We start from the raw sequence: 19355 nt of genomic DNA on the forward strand, positions 1-19355 counted from the left end.
ATGATTTCTATAGTGCTTTTAAGGTTGTTTATGGGCCAACTTGTCATGGCATTAATCTGCTTTGCTCAAAGGATGGAACCACACTTTTGAAGGACAATGAAGCCATTTTCACTGGAAAGAACATTTTGAAGGTCTTCTTAATAATAATTCCATGGTTGCAGATGAAGTTTTTGGGCAAATTCCCCAACAACCTTCTAGGGATGAGCTCAGAGACCCTACAAATTTGTATGAAGTATACAATACCATCAAGCAGATGAAGACTAAGGCAGCAGCAAGTCCAGATGGAATCCCCACAGAAATCTTTAAAGATGTGGATCAGAATTAATTTGGCAGCTTAGCCTGCTTATCCTGAAAATCTGGATAAAGAAAGAGATACCCAGTGAAATGAGGGATGCCTTGATTGTTACCCTCTTTAAAAAGGGGGATAAAGTGAACTGTGGAAACTATCATGGTATCTCTCTCCTTGCTGTGGCAGGCAAAGATCTGGCATGGATCCTTGCAACCCATATACTGCCCCTGTCAGAAAAATTTTTATCAGAGTCACAGAGTGGTTTCCGATCATATCGGAGAACTGCAGATATGATCTTCATTGCATGGCAGCTGCAAGAGAAGTGTCGGGAGCAAAACTGATCACTGTACATAGCTTTTATTGATCTAACTAAAGCCTTTGACTCGGTGACTCACTGTGCCCTTTGGATTGTACTTTTGAAGATTGGATGTCCTGATGAATACGCAAAAACTCGTGAAGTCATTCTGCCGCTCTACTCTGCACTAGTTAGGCCTCAGCTGGAGTACTGTGTCCAGTTCTGGGCGCCACATTTCAAGAAAGATGTGGAGAAATTGGAAAGGGTACAGAGAAGAGCGACAAGAATGATTAAAGGTTTAGAGAACATGACATATGAAGCCAGGCTTCATGAACTGGGCTTGTTTAGTTTGGAAAAAAGAAGATTAAGGGGGGACATGATAGCGGTTTTCAAATATCTAAAAGGGTGTCACAAGGAGGAAGGCGAAAATTTGTTCCTCTTGGTTTCTGAGGACAGGACAAGGAGTAATGGGCTTAAAGTGCAGCAGGGGAGGTTTAGATTGGACATTAGGAAAAAATTCCTAACTGTCAGGGTGGTCAAATATTGGAATAAATTGCCAAGGGAGGTGGTGGAATCTCCCTCTCTGGAGATATTTAAGAACAGGTTAGATAGACATCTGTCAGGGATGGTGTAGACGGAGCTTGATCCTGCCTTGAGGGCGGGGGGCTGGACTCGATGACCTCTCGAGGTCCCTTCCAGTCCCATTATTCTATGATTCTATGATTCTATGAATACATCAATGTCCTAAAATTGCTTAATGACAACCTGAACGCAACTGTTCTGAGCAGCAGTGGCTCCCAGAGCGAACTTTTCAAAGTACAAACAAGAGTCAAATAAGGCTGTATGATTGTCCCAATCATGTTTGTAGTCTTTATTTCAGTCATTTTCGAACTAATTGCTGGGAAGCTCCCAGGTGGCATTGAAATCATCTACAGAATGGACAGAAAGCTATGTAGGCTTAGCAGGCTGAAAGCTAAAAGTAAGATTTCCACCAAAACTATCATGGAACTTCTGTATGCTTATGACAATGCAGTTTTTGTCCACTCTGAGAAAGATCTTCAGGCTATCTTGAATGTGTTTGCTGATAGTTATGTATGTCTTGGTCTCACCCTCAACATCAAGAAAACCAAAGTGCTCCATCAGCGCTCTCTAAATGAGGTACTGTGTGCCCCATCTATTAAAATAAATGGAGAGGCACCGAAGAATGTCAATTATTTTCTCTACCTTGGAAGTTGTCTTTCATCCAGAGCTGATATTGATATGGAAATCCCGCATTGTCTGAGCTGTGCTAGTGCAGCCTTTACTCATTTATGGCACAGAATTTTTGAAGTTCAGGACATTCAAACACACACCAAAATTCTTATCTATCAAGCTGTCATTCACCCAACACTATTATATGGGTCTGAAACCTGGACAACCTACAGACATCACTTGAAAGTCCTTAAGAGGTATCACCAATGCTGCCTCCACAAGATCTTGAAGATGAAATGGGAAGACAGGTGCACTAGAAGAGGCAAAGACGACCAGTATTGAGACAATTATCATCCGTCAGCAATTTCACTGGACTGGTCACATTGATTTCATGCCAAACCACCGCCTCCCAAAACAAGTCCTGTTTTCTCAGCTGAAAGAAGGATACCGTAATGTGGGAGGACAACGGAAGTGTTATAAGGACTTGCTAAAGGATAACTTAAAAAAGTGCAACATTGATGTTGACACTTGGCAGATACTTGCCCAGGATCACTCAAAATGGAGACAAGTCCTAAACAATAGTGATAGAAATGTAACCGTGTTAGTCTGGTGTAGCTGAAACAGAATACAGGACTATGTAGCACTTTAAAGACTAACAAGATGGTTTATTAGGTGATGAGCTTTCGTGGGCCAGACCCACTTCCTCAGATCGAATAGTGGAAGAAAATAGTCACGACCATATATACCAAAGGATACAATTTTAAAAAATGAACACATATGAAAAGGACAAATCACATTTCAGAACAGAAGGGGGATGCGTAGGGGGGGAAGGAAGGTAAATGTCTGTGAGTTAATGATATTAGAGGTAGGGAAAGGTAGATGTCTGTGAGCTAATGGTGTTAGAGGTGATAATTGGGGAAGCTATCTTTGTAATGGGTAAGGTAGTTGGTGTCTTTGTTCAACCCCCCGCGGAGAGTGTTGAATTTTAGCATGAATGACAGTTCAGAGGATTCCCTTTCAAGTGCAGATTTGAAAGTCTTCTGGAGTAGGATGCATGTAATTAGGTCGTTGAGACAGTGTCCTTTCTGGTTGAAATGGCAAGAAACTGTTTTTTCTTTGTGATCCTGTCTAATATCTATTTTGTGGGCATTGATCCTTTGGCGAAGTGTCTGAGACGTTTGTCCAATGTACATAGCAGATGGATATTTTCGGCACATGATAGCATACATTATATTTCTGGATGCGCAGGAATATGTATTCTTGATCTTATAACTCACTTGGTTAGGCCCAATAATGGTATCAGCAGAGTGAATATGTGGACAAAGCTGGCAACGGGGCTTGTTGCAAGGGAAAGTCCCAGGGTTGTCCTAAACAATGGCACTCTGCAGTTTGAATTTGCTTGCCGACATCCTGCAAGAGGAGACGAGGTGCAGGAGGAAGGAGAGACTGGCTTATAGTCTCGGTCAACAGCCTCCTGCTGAACCTGGAAATATCTATCTTCACAGTAATAGAACTTGTGATTCAAAGATCAGCCTTATCAGCCACCTGAGGGTCCATAACTCCCATGGAAGATGACCATACTCAGCAACAAGTGATCGCCATCATAATTTATTGACAAACTTCAAAACTAAAGTTCATAAGAGATCCTCAGTTTTCTGTAACTTTTTCTAAACTAATTTTCACAAATTCTCTTTATTCTATACATTGCCTACTCTGTTTGCTAAACTCTTTCATCATCTTTGTGAACATATATCTCTATATTTAAACCTATTCAAAGAACCATGTTCACTTTTATTTATAATCCATGTATGTTTCTGTTCCAAGATATCCAACAAGTGTCCATTGTTGAAAAGAGGGTTTCTTACATCTTCTCCATCATACTACTCCCTAAAATATTACTCATAATTCTTTCCACCTTCTGCAGCCCTTCCATACTGGAAGCACAGAATCAGAATGCAGAAAAACTACAATGTTAGGAAAAGGTTGGTCCAATTTGATTCAACAAAGAAGCTATTCCTATTCTCTTCCAATACAAACTACAACTTTACCTAAAACAAACTAAATTTCCTGATTGTAAACATCTTTCTGCTGTTTCCTTTTGTCCACTCAGTCAATATAATTCAGTTTGATGTATACACATTATTTCACAAAATGCTAGCATTCTGAAAGACTCAAGAAGCTAAGCAGCATGAAAAATTAAAAGATCAATGTGCAACACAGGAACATCAACAACTACCCAAAGATAGCTGAATTTTGCTGTTTTACAGATTCAACGGGACATATACATTAACTCTGTTCTAATAATTAGAACGTTTATAGACAACATATTTTCATTTTCTTCTACATGATCAATTACAGCTTTCCGTGTTAGGAAGTTCAATTCATAATGCAGAAAAGTAAATCAACTTCAGGGTACACTTGCCTGTGCTATTAGCCAGTCTATTAATTTGTTAGCCATGACTACAGATTTATAGGTCCTCAGATGATAATCTTTATCCCTGTTTTAAAAAAAACAAAAAGAAAAAAATCCTGTTTTACACACACATTGATACAAGAATGATCTATGCTGTTTGTTGAATAGTTTTCTGTACCTTAAAAACAGAGCTTCAGAAGCTGCCCTGAGATCTCAACTCCTTAGATGGAGCATGTCAAAGCCTACAGTGTAGATAGGAGTGGGGAGGTGGGCTGGACTTGTCCCTAGGTAGCCAACCATGTTCCTGGGTGTAAGGATAGGCATCATATTACAAGTATGGGCGTGACTCTTCAAGTGAGATCTATAGTGCTAACATGAATGTGACTGTGTTGTGTATGTGGCAAGCCTCTGAACATGCCCATCATGAACTAGATTCTTCCAGTTTCATCCTGAACCTATCACAACAAAATTGATTTCTGCTTGTTAGTGAACATGACACTTGGGACACTGTGTACACAAGCCAGCCTGGGCCACTACTTTTAAATGCAAGGTGGGAATCCCATCCTGCTGCTATTCTGGGTTTTGGGATCTCTCTCTCTCTCCCCAACTTCTTCCCCACTAACAAGCCCCTTCCAGCACAGGTTATAATATGGACCTGTGTTTGCATATAGTATTCAAATGTTTAAGTTTGTTCTAAATAAATCACTAAGAACTTCACGTCTAGACTCACCTTATCACTGGAGTAAACAGACTGTGAAGACGACAATACAATCTTACACCCTGTTAAAGATACAGATACGTTTAAGCCTACACTGAAGCAATACTACTCAATATATATTCTGGCAATATCAATCCATTCAAAATAATGCACTAAGCTTATATTTTAAAAACAAAGAACAGAGAAAGCAAACATTCATTTCATAGACATGTTATGCCCCAGAGTTATTTCTGAAGTTTAATCATTCTCCAGATTACAAGACAAATAATATTTGTTACTAAATTATCAGTCTTTTTTTCTAATTAATCTTAGAAATCTGCGTTATTTAAAGACAACTTACATATCTTTATCAAAGCATTAAAAGATTTTTTTAACATATATTTATATTAAATTGGTGTAAGTAAGTCAAGATTTCAGCACAAAGACCTTCTGAGCAATGAGAATTTCAAATAAACTGAGTTACTAGTGAGGAGAAAAGTAAAGGATATTTATGCATACTACCAGAAAATCAAAATTGAACATGACTCACTGTATCCATAAGCAAGCCAAATAAAAACTGTACGTAAAGCAGCTCAAAAGTTTTAAAACTTTTTAATAAAAGTCATATATTCTTGGTTTCTAATATCTGAATTTGCAAAAGTAAATCAACTTTAAAAGCATATAACTATTCTTAAACAGATTTAACAAAACAGCATAGGCTATCAGTGGTAAAACAAAAGAAATGCAAAGTTTAGACAGAAACACCATAATAAGACTGCTGTGTCTGGTAAATCCACACTGAATGACCCCCTTTACTTGAGACACTCTATATAAGGAAATATCTAACTGAAGAATCAGCAAAGCAGCTATCCTAACTCAGTAGGCTCAGTAGAAGAAAACCTGAATGGCCCTACTTTTCCACTGGATGAGGACCACAGGAACACAGGTTTTAAAAAAATCAAAGAAAATAAAGATGACTCTGTTAGCTTTGTTTTATTCTTCCATTATATCTTTGTATATTGTGTTAGGATGGAAATCATACCACCTGCATATTTCTATTAAAATATCAGGTTATTTTGATAAGCCAATATAGCCTTCACATACTAAAGAAATACCAAAAGCCACACAAATACAGACAAAAAGAGATTCTGGTCTATACTCCCACACTTTTTTCTTTTTCACTGAATATAAGTATACTGAAAAAATAGTAAATTGCTATTTCTACACCAATCATTCAAAAAGGTAGGTATGTAGAAGACATAGAGGGGAAACTGAGTCATAGTTCTATTGTCACCCACCCACACTTGCCAGCAGAGCCTAGTGACCAGTTTTCTATCATGTAGCATGGTATATTTTGGATAAAATCATTTTTAGAAACATATTTCTCACTTTCTCTATTCAAAACATGGTTTGCAATAAGCCAAGAGCCTAAATTTGCCTACAGATATACATAATTATCCCTAATTCACATTAATGAGTGGTGTAGGCACATGTCCAGGGATATAGGGTTTTCCTAACATAATGCATTTTGCCTAATGTTTTAACTAGGACCTCTGTATCTGACCCATTTTTACTGATAAGAGCAGTTTGTACCTTGGAAATCACATCCTGCATTTCACTTCTTGGATAGTATGTTCCATCATCATAACGGAACCGGTAAAGCATGTGTTCAGGTTTGAATTGATGCTTATCTGTAACTAAAGCAAAAATAATCAAGTATTAGAGAATTCCAGCCTTCTACACAGGCAGGAGATTAATTAAGGATACATACAGAGTAATTCCCTACAAGACAAGCCCAAGTACATTTAGTAATAAATAAAGACACATCCTGGATGTATAAGTAAACATAAGTTGCTATTATTTAAGATAGAAAAGAGCTATTTAAGTAAGCAAATATCAAGATGTTTTAAACAGAGACAAGATATAGAAAAACAAATTTCATTAGTTGGAGACAAATTGTTTCTAGCCCTTATGCTGATGCATAGAGAGCGGGACAGGAATGTAAGTGGCCTTTCCTACTTGCATGGCAGAATAACAAATCTTGCTATCTTATAACCATTGCTCTGTCCTACCATCTCCGCCTTGCCCTCAGGTTGAATAGCACCCCAAAGCAGATGGAAGGCATAGGTTGGAGATTGAGCCATGGTTCTATTGCCACCCATTCACACTAGCCAGTGGAGCCAGCTGACCAGTGTTATGCAAGGGAGTAAAGGACAGTCCAGAAAAAAAGGAGGTGCACAGTCTTTACACACATAAGAACTCCAGAAGGCAAGATTATGTAGGGTTTTTTTTTAAATAGTCACATGCATGGGATATATGGAGTACTTCCAGAAGTCTTTACCTTGGCAATATTCATATCTTTGCCATATTCCTTGCAAAAGAGAGCTGCATCTTAAATTTGTAAAATATAATAACTAGACTGTTCCATTCAAAAGGAGGGGAGTCCCATGCATACTAACCTACAACTTGGGAAACCTAGGTTTAAATTCTCTTTCCTACTATTGACATCCTTATGAACTTGAATATGTCACTTACTCTCTCTATGCCTCCATTCCCCATCCATAACATGGGGACAATAGTACTTCCCTACCTCATAGGAATAGCTTAAGAATAAAAATATTAAAGATTGTGAAGTGCCCACTTTGGTAATGGGGCCAAACAAGAATATAGATGGATTGAAACAGAGCCCATAATAAGGGCTAACTGAAGAGCACAAGGAAGCATGGCATAATAAATACCTATTCTCTTTTATGAGGGTATCATTCTGTATAATCACACAAGCAATTCTTAAATTTCCAGAGCCAATTCCTGAAGTTCTTAATGAGTCCTTGTCCTGGTGAAACTGACATTACCCTCAATGGAAGTTTTATCTGAGTGATGACTAAATTTATTCAGCACATCTCCAACACTTGTTAAAAATCGTATCTTACAATTATCATTTATAAATGTAACAACCTGAACTCAGACTCAGCTGTTGGAATTTTTATTTGTTCTATATTGTTATTTTGTTTTATTCTTTAATCGAGGTTAATTATATACCCAGATAAGTCTAACTCTCTAGTTCTTCCACACAAAGAACTTTCACTGACGTCATATGGAATTACACACATATGAAACTGAAGTTATGAAGAACCTTTCTAAATGTCTTAATTTGCCAGGATATTTAGCAATGATGGTTCAAAAGTTTGGATGAACACCACAAAGTACAGATGTGTATCCAAATTGCCCCAAATCTCTTGAGTCTGCAAAACAGACTGGAAATTTTGTGAAAACAGACTCTCATTCCAGTATATGTGAATGGAACTTAGAGAGGCAAAAAGAACATGGAAAAAAAATAAAAAATGTTCATAAGACTTTCTGAAACCTTTAAAAAAAGGTCTGGCACAAATTATAGTCTAATGTTTGATCTAATTTTTCTTTCATCTAGAGAGTGTTGCACAATTCTAATATTTATTTAAGTAAATTAGCTAACCTTAAGGATATTTTAGTAACTACACTGCTCCTTAATATGTTGAAAGGAAACTTGCATTTATAATCAGCAGGGATAATTTATCCAACAAGACCACTCAACCCACTAGCTGATTGTAATGAGTCTTCTCAAATGTCAAAGACAATGCTTCTAGATGGGTTGAGTAAATGATTTTTTTCTTTGAGCAAGATTAGGGAAAAACAAGGGGAAAAAAGAACTTTTTAATTACCACAGAATTTAGACGTCTACTAAGAAAATAATGTTCAGTACAGCAAGGTTCTGCACTATAAAAATAATGCCAGTCCAGTGAAAATAAATGACCAGCATAGTGACTATCTGAGTCGAGGAAAACCCTGTACAATATCTGTAATGCACATAACAGCCAAACTCCCTCTCCCCTTTCCCCCCGCCTCCTTAAAAACAGATGGTTCATTCAACTTTATTTTAAGAATTCTATTTTCACTGAAACACAGCTGGATCCACAAACTAATGAAAGTAGTATGTCTGGCTCAAACTTCCATGCTCGAATATAATACCCTTTCATTGTGAAATCACAAAACATTCATTTAATTCTGTGTTGAGGGAATCTATTAGTGTATTTTGGATAAAACTGAACAGATCAGAAGAAGAATTTTTGGCATCAAAACCTTTGTACTGACAAAAGTTCTATGTGTGTAGTAAACATACTACAGCCTGGTACTGTATTTTGAATGATCACGGAAGTAAATTGTATAGATTATTCCTGTGAAAATACAGAAAAATATATGAAGAAAAATACATAACTTAAATTTGTCTCCTCTTTTCTACATGTATTCAGAGCCCACTATCATCCTGAACCTCATCTTTCCATATCAGCCAAGGATATTGAAGTCATAATAGCAAAGAACTATGATGTTCCCTGAAGCCCTCAGATTTTCTTGACCATTGTTAAATGGAAGATAAAGAAAAAAGTGTGTCTGTGTACACACTATGTGTGTGTTTGTGTGCATACCTATCTCTATCTATATATACACACACACACATATAGAGAGAGAGAGAAAATCAGAGCCCCTTCAGCCAACCTCACAGACTGGACAAACCTGACATTATGAAGCAAAGATCAGATGGAATTTTCCTGCTTGTGTCATTTTGTTTGAGAGCTCTTCAAGGCAGTGACATTTCAGATCTATGTTGTGTAGGCACAGAACACAGTACAGGCACTATCCCCAGGATTTCCATTAAGTTGACTACTGTCATGCATCCTTGTCTTCAGTGCCTGGAAAAGCCCCTTCCTCGCCCTCAGACTCTTCCTTCTAGGGCATGGTAATAGGAAGCTCTTCATTGACCTCACCATGTTAAGAACTTGCAATTCAGTATTAAAACAATAATTATCAAATCTTATGAATCAGGACTTTGGATCAGGACCTGCAGGGATCAAGAAGGATTTCCCCCCCCCCCCCCCATACACAATTGGCCAGATGCAGTCTAAGGGTTTTATTGCCTTCCTCTGAAGCATCCAGTACTATTCATAGCTGAAGGCAGCACAACTGACAAGATGGGCCAATGCTTGAAGGTGATTCAGCTAATCTTTGTTCCCATATATGTGTCTGCTTGGCCCTTGCTCACATACTCAGGGTCAAACTAATTGCCAGATTTGTGGACAGGAAGGATATTTTGTCTTCCTCTGCAGCACTGAGAAGGATTACTTGTAAGGATCATCTAGGCACATCCCACTTAAACAGTTCTCTGCCACTGCAGGGCCCATAGCCATTGGTGGAACCTGGGTCACTCCTGCTCATTCTCCACAGCACACAACAGTTTAGTTTCCTGGATACTGGAAGGTGGGTGAGGTATTTGTCTTGATTTGGTCCAATAAAAAATCCATTTGGACCCATTCAGAAGTAAGATGTTTTTTATCTTTTATTATTTATAAAATGGGGTACAGAGCAGGTGAGTGTTCTCTCCCGAGTCACCCAGCGAGTCGGTAACAGAGCTGGCAACAGATCCCAGGAACCTTGACTATGAAATGTGCTAGACCATTGACTTGTAGGATGATCAACAGGGGGAGAGAACATCTGGTGTCAAGAGAGGAGGAGGAGAGAAAGGGACTACCCCGCCAAAAGCAAGACAGAAAAAAGTGGCCCCAACTGAAGAAGGAAGAACAGTATTGTGGGAGGGAAAAAAAACAGGCAAAAAAGTAAAATGGGGAACTGGAGACTCCCAGAGGAGATAAAGGCTGATACAGCCTGTAGTGGGGCAGAGTGGCCACCCACAAACCCTGAGGGGGAAGAGTCACTGTGTGAGCCCTCTTGGGGGGAGTCTGACCCCACCTTCTCACTGACCGGAAGTCAGGTGGTGTGGCTAGGACTATACAAAGCCAGAAGCTGATGACTGGCCTACTCCCCTGGACCTGCCAGAGGCTAAGGACTGGCCCAGACCCCTGCACCTGCTGGGGGCTGACAACTGGCCTGGATCAGCAGACCTGCTGGAGCTATCAAACCCCAACAACCCAGCGAACCTGCCGGAGATCCAGGTACCTGTGGGAGGGGTGAAATGGAAATAGCCCAGGGATAGCTGATCACAGTATGGCTGAACCAGAGCCAGGGTCAGCATGTTGCGGTCTGGATCCCCGCAGACCCAGCAGCAGACCACTCTGCTGCTGTTAGGGCCCTGGGCTGGGATGCAGTTGAGTAAGTGGGCCTGCGTCCCCCCGTCACCCTATTCCTGAGTGGCAGTCTCTCCGTTCCAATATTTAAGGCCAAATGCCTGTGTTTTCCAGGTCTCCACCTGAACAAGGAGCACACACCATTAGTGTAAACTGCAAACTGTATTAACTGTTCGCTTGTGGCCCTGCCCTGAACCAGGGCTTGGTCCACTGAATTCTGTATCTGTTTGCTTGCGGCCCCGCCCTGAACCAGGGCTGGAGCTACTGAACCCCGTGACTTGTTTGTTGGCCCACCTGGGCCTCTCATTCCAGAGACTGGTGCACTTGACCTTGATCTGGCCTCATCGCAGGCCCAAAACCCAGAACTAAAGAGGCTCTGTGGACTTAGTCGGAGTGATCACCCACTGACTCGGAGTGGGAAGAACCCCTCCATGAGCCCCAGTGGGTTATACAGCCCAACCATATCCTGAGGATGGAGGGAAAGCAACCATTTACAGAGAATTTGGTAAACAATCTGGTCAATCCCAATGGGAAAGAAATCATGGTCTCTTTCTATGGGGGAAGCATTTTGATCCTCATATGGGTGATCAACAGGATTGGGACTTTTATTACAACCATAACACTAACCTCTACCACTTTAGCTACTGGAGTAGCAGGTTACAGTAGGCTGTTGTTCTCTATGAGATACATTTTGCCAGTGGGTTGCTCAGGTATTTGCTGACCTTAGAGGAATTCTGAGACTCAGAAATCCTGGGTTCAATTCCAAGTTCTAGAGGACCGCATGCACTAGTGCTTATAAACCCTACTGACCTGTCTGCTGCCTCTGCGTACCTATTCAGCTCCCTCAGTGCCTATTTCTGTATGTCCTCCCACCAACATTACTCCATTGCATTTAGCACTGAGGAAGTGAGGAAACAGATTGACAGTGCCAGATGTGTACCCAGAAGCCTCCTGCTACAACCCAACAAAGAAAATAATAGAACATCACTGGCCATCTTCTACAGTCCCCAGATAAAACCTCTCCAACGCATCATCACTGATCTACAACCCATCCTGGGCAATGATCCCTCACTTTCACAGGCCTTGGGAGGCAGGCCAGTCCTCATCCACAGATAACCTGCCAACCTGAAGCAAATTCTCACCAGCAACTATATACCATACCACAGTAACTCTAACTCAAGAACCAATCCCTGCAACAACCCTCGGTGTCAACTCTACCCACATATCTACACCAATGACACCTCACAGGACCTAACCACATTAGCCACAACATCACAGGCTCATTCACCTGCACATCTACCAATGTAATATACGCCACCATGTGCCAGCAATGCCCCTCTGCCATATACATCAGCCAATCTGGACAGTCCCTACGTAAAATAAATGGACCCAAATCAAATATCAGGAATGGTAATATACAAAAACCTATAGGAGAATACTTCATTCTGGACACATAGCAGCAGATTTAAAAGTAACTATCCTGCAACAACAAAAACTTTAAAAACAGACTTCAAAGAGAAACTGTAGAGCTACAATTCATCTGCAGATTTGACACAATCAGTTTAGGATTAAACAGACTGTGAATGGCTAGCCCACTACAAAAGCAGTTTCTCCTCCCTTGATGTTCACACCTCTACATCAGCTGCTAGAAGGGGCCTCATCCTCCCTGACCCAATTAACCTCGTTATCTCTAGCCTTACTCTTGATTGGAACTCTTTTCTTATGCCTGTATATTTATACCTGCCTCTGGAATTTCCACTGTCTCTGTCTGTGGGATTGGAGCAAATCCAGTTGTATCTTAGGGCGTGCATTGAAAGCATATTAGCTAATCTGCATTCACTCCCCTCTCATTCACTCCCCTTGTGGATACTCATACTGTGCACTTCAGAGTGTCATCAGGCAATTTAATTTAGTAGACTTCCAAAGTGTATTATGCATGTACTATTAGTGGCAATATGGGGAGTTTGTGCAGAGTAGCTAATGTGTCCCATCTACTGCAGACTTTTTCCTGTGTAGGCAAACCCGGAGGATAAACAGACCAAGCTGAGAATGAAGTACAGGTGCCAGAGTTAAGTGACAACCTCCTTTCCATTACAAAGGCAGTGTTGCCAACTCACATGTGGTTTTTTGTTGGCCTTTTTTTTTTTTTTTTTGAGTGTAAGTGGTTCTTAAAATCCTTAACTGCTGCAATTGTGTTATCTCAGCTTTCAATATTTAAGAGATATCTAGCCCTGACTGTTGTAGAGAATAAGCTTAAAAACATGAAGCCTAATGTATCTAACAACAGAAAAATAAAAAGAACCCTGCCTTTTTTGCTTTTCTTGAATCTCATGACATTTTGATGCCTGACTAACATTTCTGAATGCTTTGTGTTAGCAATATACAAAAAAACTACTCTTGGCTCGGGTGGGGGAGAGCCTAGAGTGAAATGAGACCTGCAGGGAGGTCCCCTAAAGTAGCATCAGTACCCTGGTAAGCTGGAGAAACCTTCCAGAAATGAGAAACACCCCAGAAAGGAGATTTATAACTATCTTCTTCCAAGGGTGAGGAAGTCTGAACCCAAAACTGAGGTCAGAAACATCCAAGGAAAAAGATTTTCCAGGGAAATATGATTGGTACCCAGGAAAAGACCCTGAGAAGTAAAGAATGCAAGTTTGGCTTTGAAGTACAGGGCAGATATCTTAGCTGTTTAGGGTTAACAGCGCTAGGAAACCTTAGTAGAAGCCAGGAGTGGATCCTCCCATTCTACTACCCTATGGAGGACTTCACCCTTAGATGACAAGTTTTGTGTTAATCAGAAAAGAATAATTAAAATAACAACCTATTCAAAAATAAGTTAGTTTGAATATGCGTACTTATGTTGAAAAAAATATATTTACCATGGTGGATAATGCCATTTTCTAATAAAGCTTGTCCAAGATTAACACCTTCTTCAGATTTGTGTATTTCTCCAATTTCCAATAACCAGGACACAAACTCACTAGATTAAAAAAACAAAACAAATTCACTCATGTATGAAACCCCTCCACCCATTTTTTAAAGGTTTTAAATGCTAAAGAGTAATTCTGTATAATATTCCCTATTCATTTAGCAGATTGCAATGAGTAGTATTCAATTCTGACATAACACAACACACTTCAAAATATTCTACATAACAGAATTATTTCCAACATATTCTCATTTTCCACTTGTATTTATTATATGCAGAGATGGCAGTGACACCTCCTATTAAGGTTGTCAGACACTTTCCATTGTAAAATCCTGTTTTCAGTTTCTTATAGCTTTTCGAAACTTTAACTGTCAGGCTGAAATTTTTCATGCTGAGTGTCTGCCACAGGAAAAAAATTTCTGGAAAATTTCAACCAAAACTGTTCAGCTAGTCCTGACAACAAGATAAAAGGAAAATATGATATTCTGCCCATGTTAAAAATATTTGGTGTTTTATTTTTCTTGAGACACTTTAAATGCTCCTTTTCTTTAGAAATCTGAGAGAGAAGGGATGTCCTTTGTGTGATGGATGGTTTTGGGGGGGGGGGTTGTTTTGCTTTTACATTTCTGGGAAAACCCACCCAAATTTGACCAAGTTATAAGTACATACATATCTCAATTTGTATATGCCCAGTAGAGACTCGCTCAATGTCAGTGGAAGTTTTAGCTGCAATGACCTAGCATGCTCCAGCCTCAGATTCAGGGGTCAGAGCAGGACTTTCTCTGGGCTCTGTAAGCCATGGTGGGTCTGGGAATCAGATTTGAGCGGCTGAATGGTCTTTCTCCTGAGTTCTACTGCTAAACCCAAGCAGTGTCGATGAGGAAATTTCCTAATTCACATATGTAAAGGGGACAAGAATCAGATAGACTGGGATAAAGAGTCTGGGAGTGGGAATGGGACACTAGAAGTGGAAGTGTGAGGGAGGGGAAGGTTGGGACTGACTGGACAAGGAAATGGGATTGGGAACCAGTGAAGTAGGGGGAAAGGAAGTGATGGAGAGAATACACCAGTAGGGAAGCAAAGGAGAGGGCCCAGGGAGATAGGTCCAGCAGCTACTATGGACCAAAAACTTGGTCGGGGCAAAGTAGGCAATTGGATATTGGGGAAAGGGAAGAGTCAGATCATTTAAGGAGCCTGAAGGGTGAGGAAGCAAGGAATCTGGACTGGGATCAGATAAACAAGGAGAGTAGGATTGGGATGAGAAGTCTGAGTGGATACTAAATTGGCTAGGAAAGAAGAATAAAACTAGGGTGTGAGGCCAGGTAGGAGAAGACACTGGACTGGGATGGACACAGGCCAAAAGAATTTGTGCCCAAAAGGGCAAATTTCCCTGCAGCACCTGGAATAGAATCCAAGACTGCTGAATCTCATCTTTCCTCTGCTGTCAGCAAATATCTATGAAACCCACCGGCAAAGCGTGTGTCTTTCTCTAGTTAGAGGATGTCAACTTACTATCATTATACGTTACTCCATTAGGTCAAGTAGCAGAAGTCTATATGGTAGCCTTAACTAACCCTGTTGATATTACATTTGGGGGTCAGCGTGACACCACATGCTGCCCTCCCACCCAGACCCCTAGGAAATTACACACATGCACACAAATACTGTATTAAAACATTTACTGAAATTCCAAAATCAAGTGCTCAAAATTTAGGAAGTGCCAGAATTAAGATTGCTCATGTAACCTTAATACACTACCTTTTGTGTCTGGATTATAATACAGGCTTTAGGCACATGATCGCATCCTATTTGTAAAACAGGACCCCTAATTTTTGCAGTTGCCAGAGTGGCCTGATCTGTGGATGAATCAGGGATGGGTGTGAAGGAAGCTTGTGTCTGTAGGGCTGTTGTGATAATTGGGTCTCCATTGTGAGTTCAATTGTGAAAACTGAAGGTAATTTTATAAAAGGTCACAATAAGCTACAATAGCAAACATTAAAGGAATAAAGTATGAAAAGTAAAATTTGAAAAGACTCAAAGAATTAAAGATTACTAGAACTGGAAGAGAGCTTGAGAGGTCATCAAGCCCAGTCCCCTGCCCTCTCAGCAGGACCAAGCACCATCTAGATCATCCCTGACAAATGTCTGTCTAACCTGCCCTTAAATATCTCCAGTAATGGAGATTCCACAACTTCCCTGTGCAATTTATCCCAGTGCGTAAACACCCTGACAGAAAGTTTTTCCTAATGTCCAGCCTAAACCTCTTTTGCTGTAATTTAACCCCCATTACTTCTTGTCCTATCACCAGCAGTTAAGGAGAATAATTTTTCTCTCTCCTCCTTGTAACACATTTTTCAGTACTTGAAAGATGCTATCATGTCCCTGTCTCAGTCTTGTCTTTTCCAAACTAACCAAACCTAATTCTTTCTGTCTTCCCTCGCAGGCCTTGTTTTCTAGACTTTTAGTCATTTTTGTTACTCTTGTCTTGACTGTCTCCAATTTCTCCACATCTTTCCTGAAATGTGCCCAGAACTGGACACAATACTCTAGTTGAGGCCTAATCAGTACAGAGTAGTGGGGAAGAATTACTTCTCATGTCTTGATCACAACACTCCTGTTAGTGCATCCCAGAATTATGTTGTTGTTTTTTGATTGTTTGTTTGTTTTTTGCATCAGTGTCACACTGTTGACTGATATTTAGCTTGTGGCTCACTATGACCTCTAGATCCTTTTCTGTAATACACCTTCCTGGACTGATGGAGCCTAAAATTAAAAGGCTTACTAATATAATTTGAGGACTATGTAAAGACTGTGCTTGGTAAAGAAAAAATGATGGAACAAGAGATCAATGAACTAAAATTAATGTGCTGGAACTAAGGTCTATTGGGGTACGTCTAGAAAGCAGAGCTATTTCAGGATATGTCCGGCAACAAGCCCATATGGATACGTCTTAGCAACAAGCCCATTATTTCAAATATATTTGAAATACAGGCTTGCTATTCCAACATCCTGGTAAACCTCATTCCACGAGGATTAAAGTACTTGTCAGAATAGTGGTTTATTTTGCAATTTGGCGCTGTCTACACAGCGCCAAATTTTGAAATAGACTATCTCGAAATAATCTATGCAATTTGTGTAGCTCAAATTGAGTAGCTTATTTTGAGCTATGTGGTGCTGTATAGACGTGCCCTTGGTGAATAAAATAATGAGCAGATAGGCTATTCCCTCTCTCACTCCCTTCTTGGGTCCCTAATGAAAGAGGCTTTAGGAGAAAAAATGGCAAGCGATTTTCAAGCAAGCTTCATCAAGGCTGCCACCTCAGTATCCAGAGAGCTCGGGGACCTTCATCATTCTGATTCTGAGGGATGTCCAGACCAGACTGGGTGAGAGAGGCACAGATGACACTGACACATCCACTAGGTGTAGTGGCATCCCAAACACCACTTGGGATGTGAGACTTTGTCCTCGAGAGTCCTTTTGCTTCCCTATTATTCTATCTTTGTCGTTCTTTTTTCTCCTTTTAAAATGTATTTTGCTTGTTTTTTCTTCTGGTAAATGGCACCAGACTTTCAAACAACAGCAGCCACACCAGCAGTTTCAGTCCATGTCACCTAATTTCTTCTGCCCCCTCCATCCTCACCCCCTGGAAAGGACTCTTATTAATATTGTTAATAGCATCTAAAAGACTGTTAAACAAGGGGTTATTTTCTTTCCAATGATTCTCTCCAGCTTCAGAAAGGGCATAAGGGATGTTGTTAGAATAAAAGCCTTTTTTAATACCTGAGATTTCAAATACTTTAATTGTTTTCTTTTCTGTATCTTTAAAAATTCCTTTTAAACATTTGCTAATGGCTTGTTTGCCATGGTACTAAGCAGGCTAATTTCTTGTATGAAAACACAGGGGCCTGGTCTACACTAGGACCTTATTCCAAAATTAGTCCCCCAAGGTCAATTATCCAAGTGATGCGTCCACACTAACAAACCCATTATTCCAGAATTAGGGGGCATGGAATTCAAACTGTAGTCCTGCTTTTCACAAGAAGTAACACTATTCCCAACCTTATATCGCCAAAATAGCATTAGTGTAGACAATCTGGAGCTGCTAATTCAAACTAATTGGCCTCAGGGAGGCCACCAGCAGCAGTCCTCTCTGGCCACACATGGCATCTCCACAGCTAACCCCCCCGCCACAGAGCTCTAGAAGTCCAGGGAACTGGGAAGTGCCTACTCCACGTGGCCAGCTTCATGAGCCCTGCACACGGAGACATGAGGACCCTCAATGTCCCCTTGGACACCCCGATGGTTGCCAGTACTTCTATTCCCACAGCCTCCACTGCTCAGAGATGCAAAAGAGCTCCAGCCTGGAGCAATAGGGAAATCCTGGCCCTCACCGAGGTGTGGGGGGAGTCCACAAACTCCAAAGCAAGAAGAGAAATGCCCATATCTATGGCAGGATTGCCACCAGCCTTGCAGAGAAATGCCATACCAGGCTCCTAATAAACCACATTTAATGACGCTGTACTTTCCAAACAAGTAAACAAAAAGCTCTTGAAAGTCATAAGGCTCTCCAATAAAAATATTTTGTGGTTCTGTGGTCAAGCCATTTTGAAATTATAATTAATCAAATAAGCTAGGCAAATGCTCTCCAAGTTCAAAAGGTGAAACCACTTCATCTGATGTAAGCTAACACTTCAAATTTATATCTAGCTTCCAGAAATGTTCTATCTTGAAATAAAATTATAACTGTGAAATTTTCAAGAAGATTGATTTAAATTTTGGTTAATTTAGGGAATGGAAGAAAACTGGGCCTATAAGAGGAAGTTTTTTCATGCTTAATTATAGATAATACTAAACAAGTTTCAGAATGTGTTTCTAACTGCTTAAAACCCAAATGATAAAAATGCATACCATACCTTCCCAGAAAGCATTTGGGGAAAGTAGTTAGTTTTCTTTTCCTGTCTTTGATTAGGTTCCCTTGTTTGCACATCATTTTGTAGAGTTTCTCTCCCTGCTCAGAGATCATCACCCAAGTATCTTGTTCCATTCCCAATTTTAAACCTGTCAAAAAAAAATCCCAAAATGCTTTTGTATTTATAAAACACTATCAGATGTACCTGACATTGCTCGGGTCTGTAACTTAAGGAATCTGTTTTGGAAAAATAAATATGCATTATTTCAATTATTGTGTTTTTCAAAAATGAAGGCTGAAGTGCGTTCTGGGGTCAGGAGCAGGGGATAGGTGGCTTAGGGCAGAGGGCTGGGGGATGTTGGGGAGTTTACAGCAGGGAGAGACGATGCTGAAGTCAAGGCAGGTGGGAGGTGCACGACTCCAGGAAAGGGGCTCAAGGACAGGGGGCTGGAAAGTGAGGAGCTTACTAGGGTCACCTGTGGCAGTGGGGGATAGCACTGCTATGTCAGTGACTCCTCC

The 19355-nt window shown here is 40.3% G+C and overlaps 1 protein-coding gene across 3 annotated transcripts in view; it reads right to left on the minus strand.

Moving 5' to 3' along the window:
* PREX2 (phosphatidylinositol-3,4,5-trisphosphate dependent Rac exchange factor 2) overlaps positions 1-19355 on the minus strand; it is a 266625-nt gene that overhangs the window by 130124 nt on the left and 117146 nt on the right. For all 3 annotated transcript variants that reach the window (XM_075920573.2, XM_006131490.5, XM_075920574.2), the window contains exons 10-14: positions 18841-18985; positions 13878-13978; positions 6479-6582; positions 4919-4968; positions 4198-4273 (exon numbers count right to left, since the gene is read on the minus strand). In XM_075920573.2, the coding sequence (XP_075776688.1) occupies positions 4198-4273; positions 4919-4968; positions 6479-6582; positions 13878-13978; positions 18841-18985 (476 nt within the window). The remainder of the gene's footprint in view (positions 1-4197; positions 4274-4918; positions 4969-6478; positions 6583-13877; positions 13979-18840; positions 18986-19355) is intronic.

This window comes from Pelodiscus sinensis, chromosome 2 (assembly GCF_052426305.1).
Source record: "Pelodiscus sinensis isolate ZL-2025 chromosome 2, ASM5242630v1, whole genome shotgun sequence".
Taxonomy (NCBI): domain Eukaryota; kingdom Metazoa; phylum Chordata; order Testudines; family Trionychidae; genus Pelodiscus; species Pelodiscus sinensis.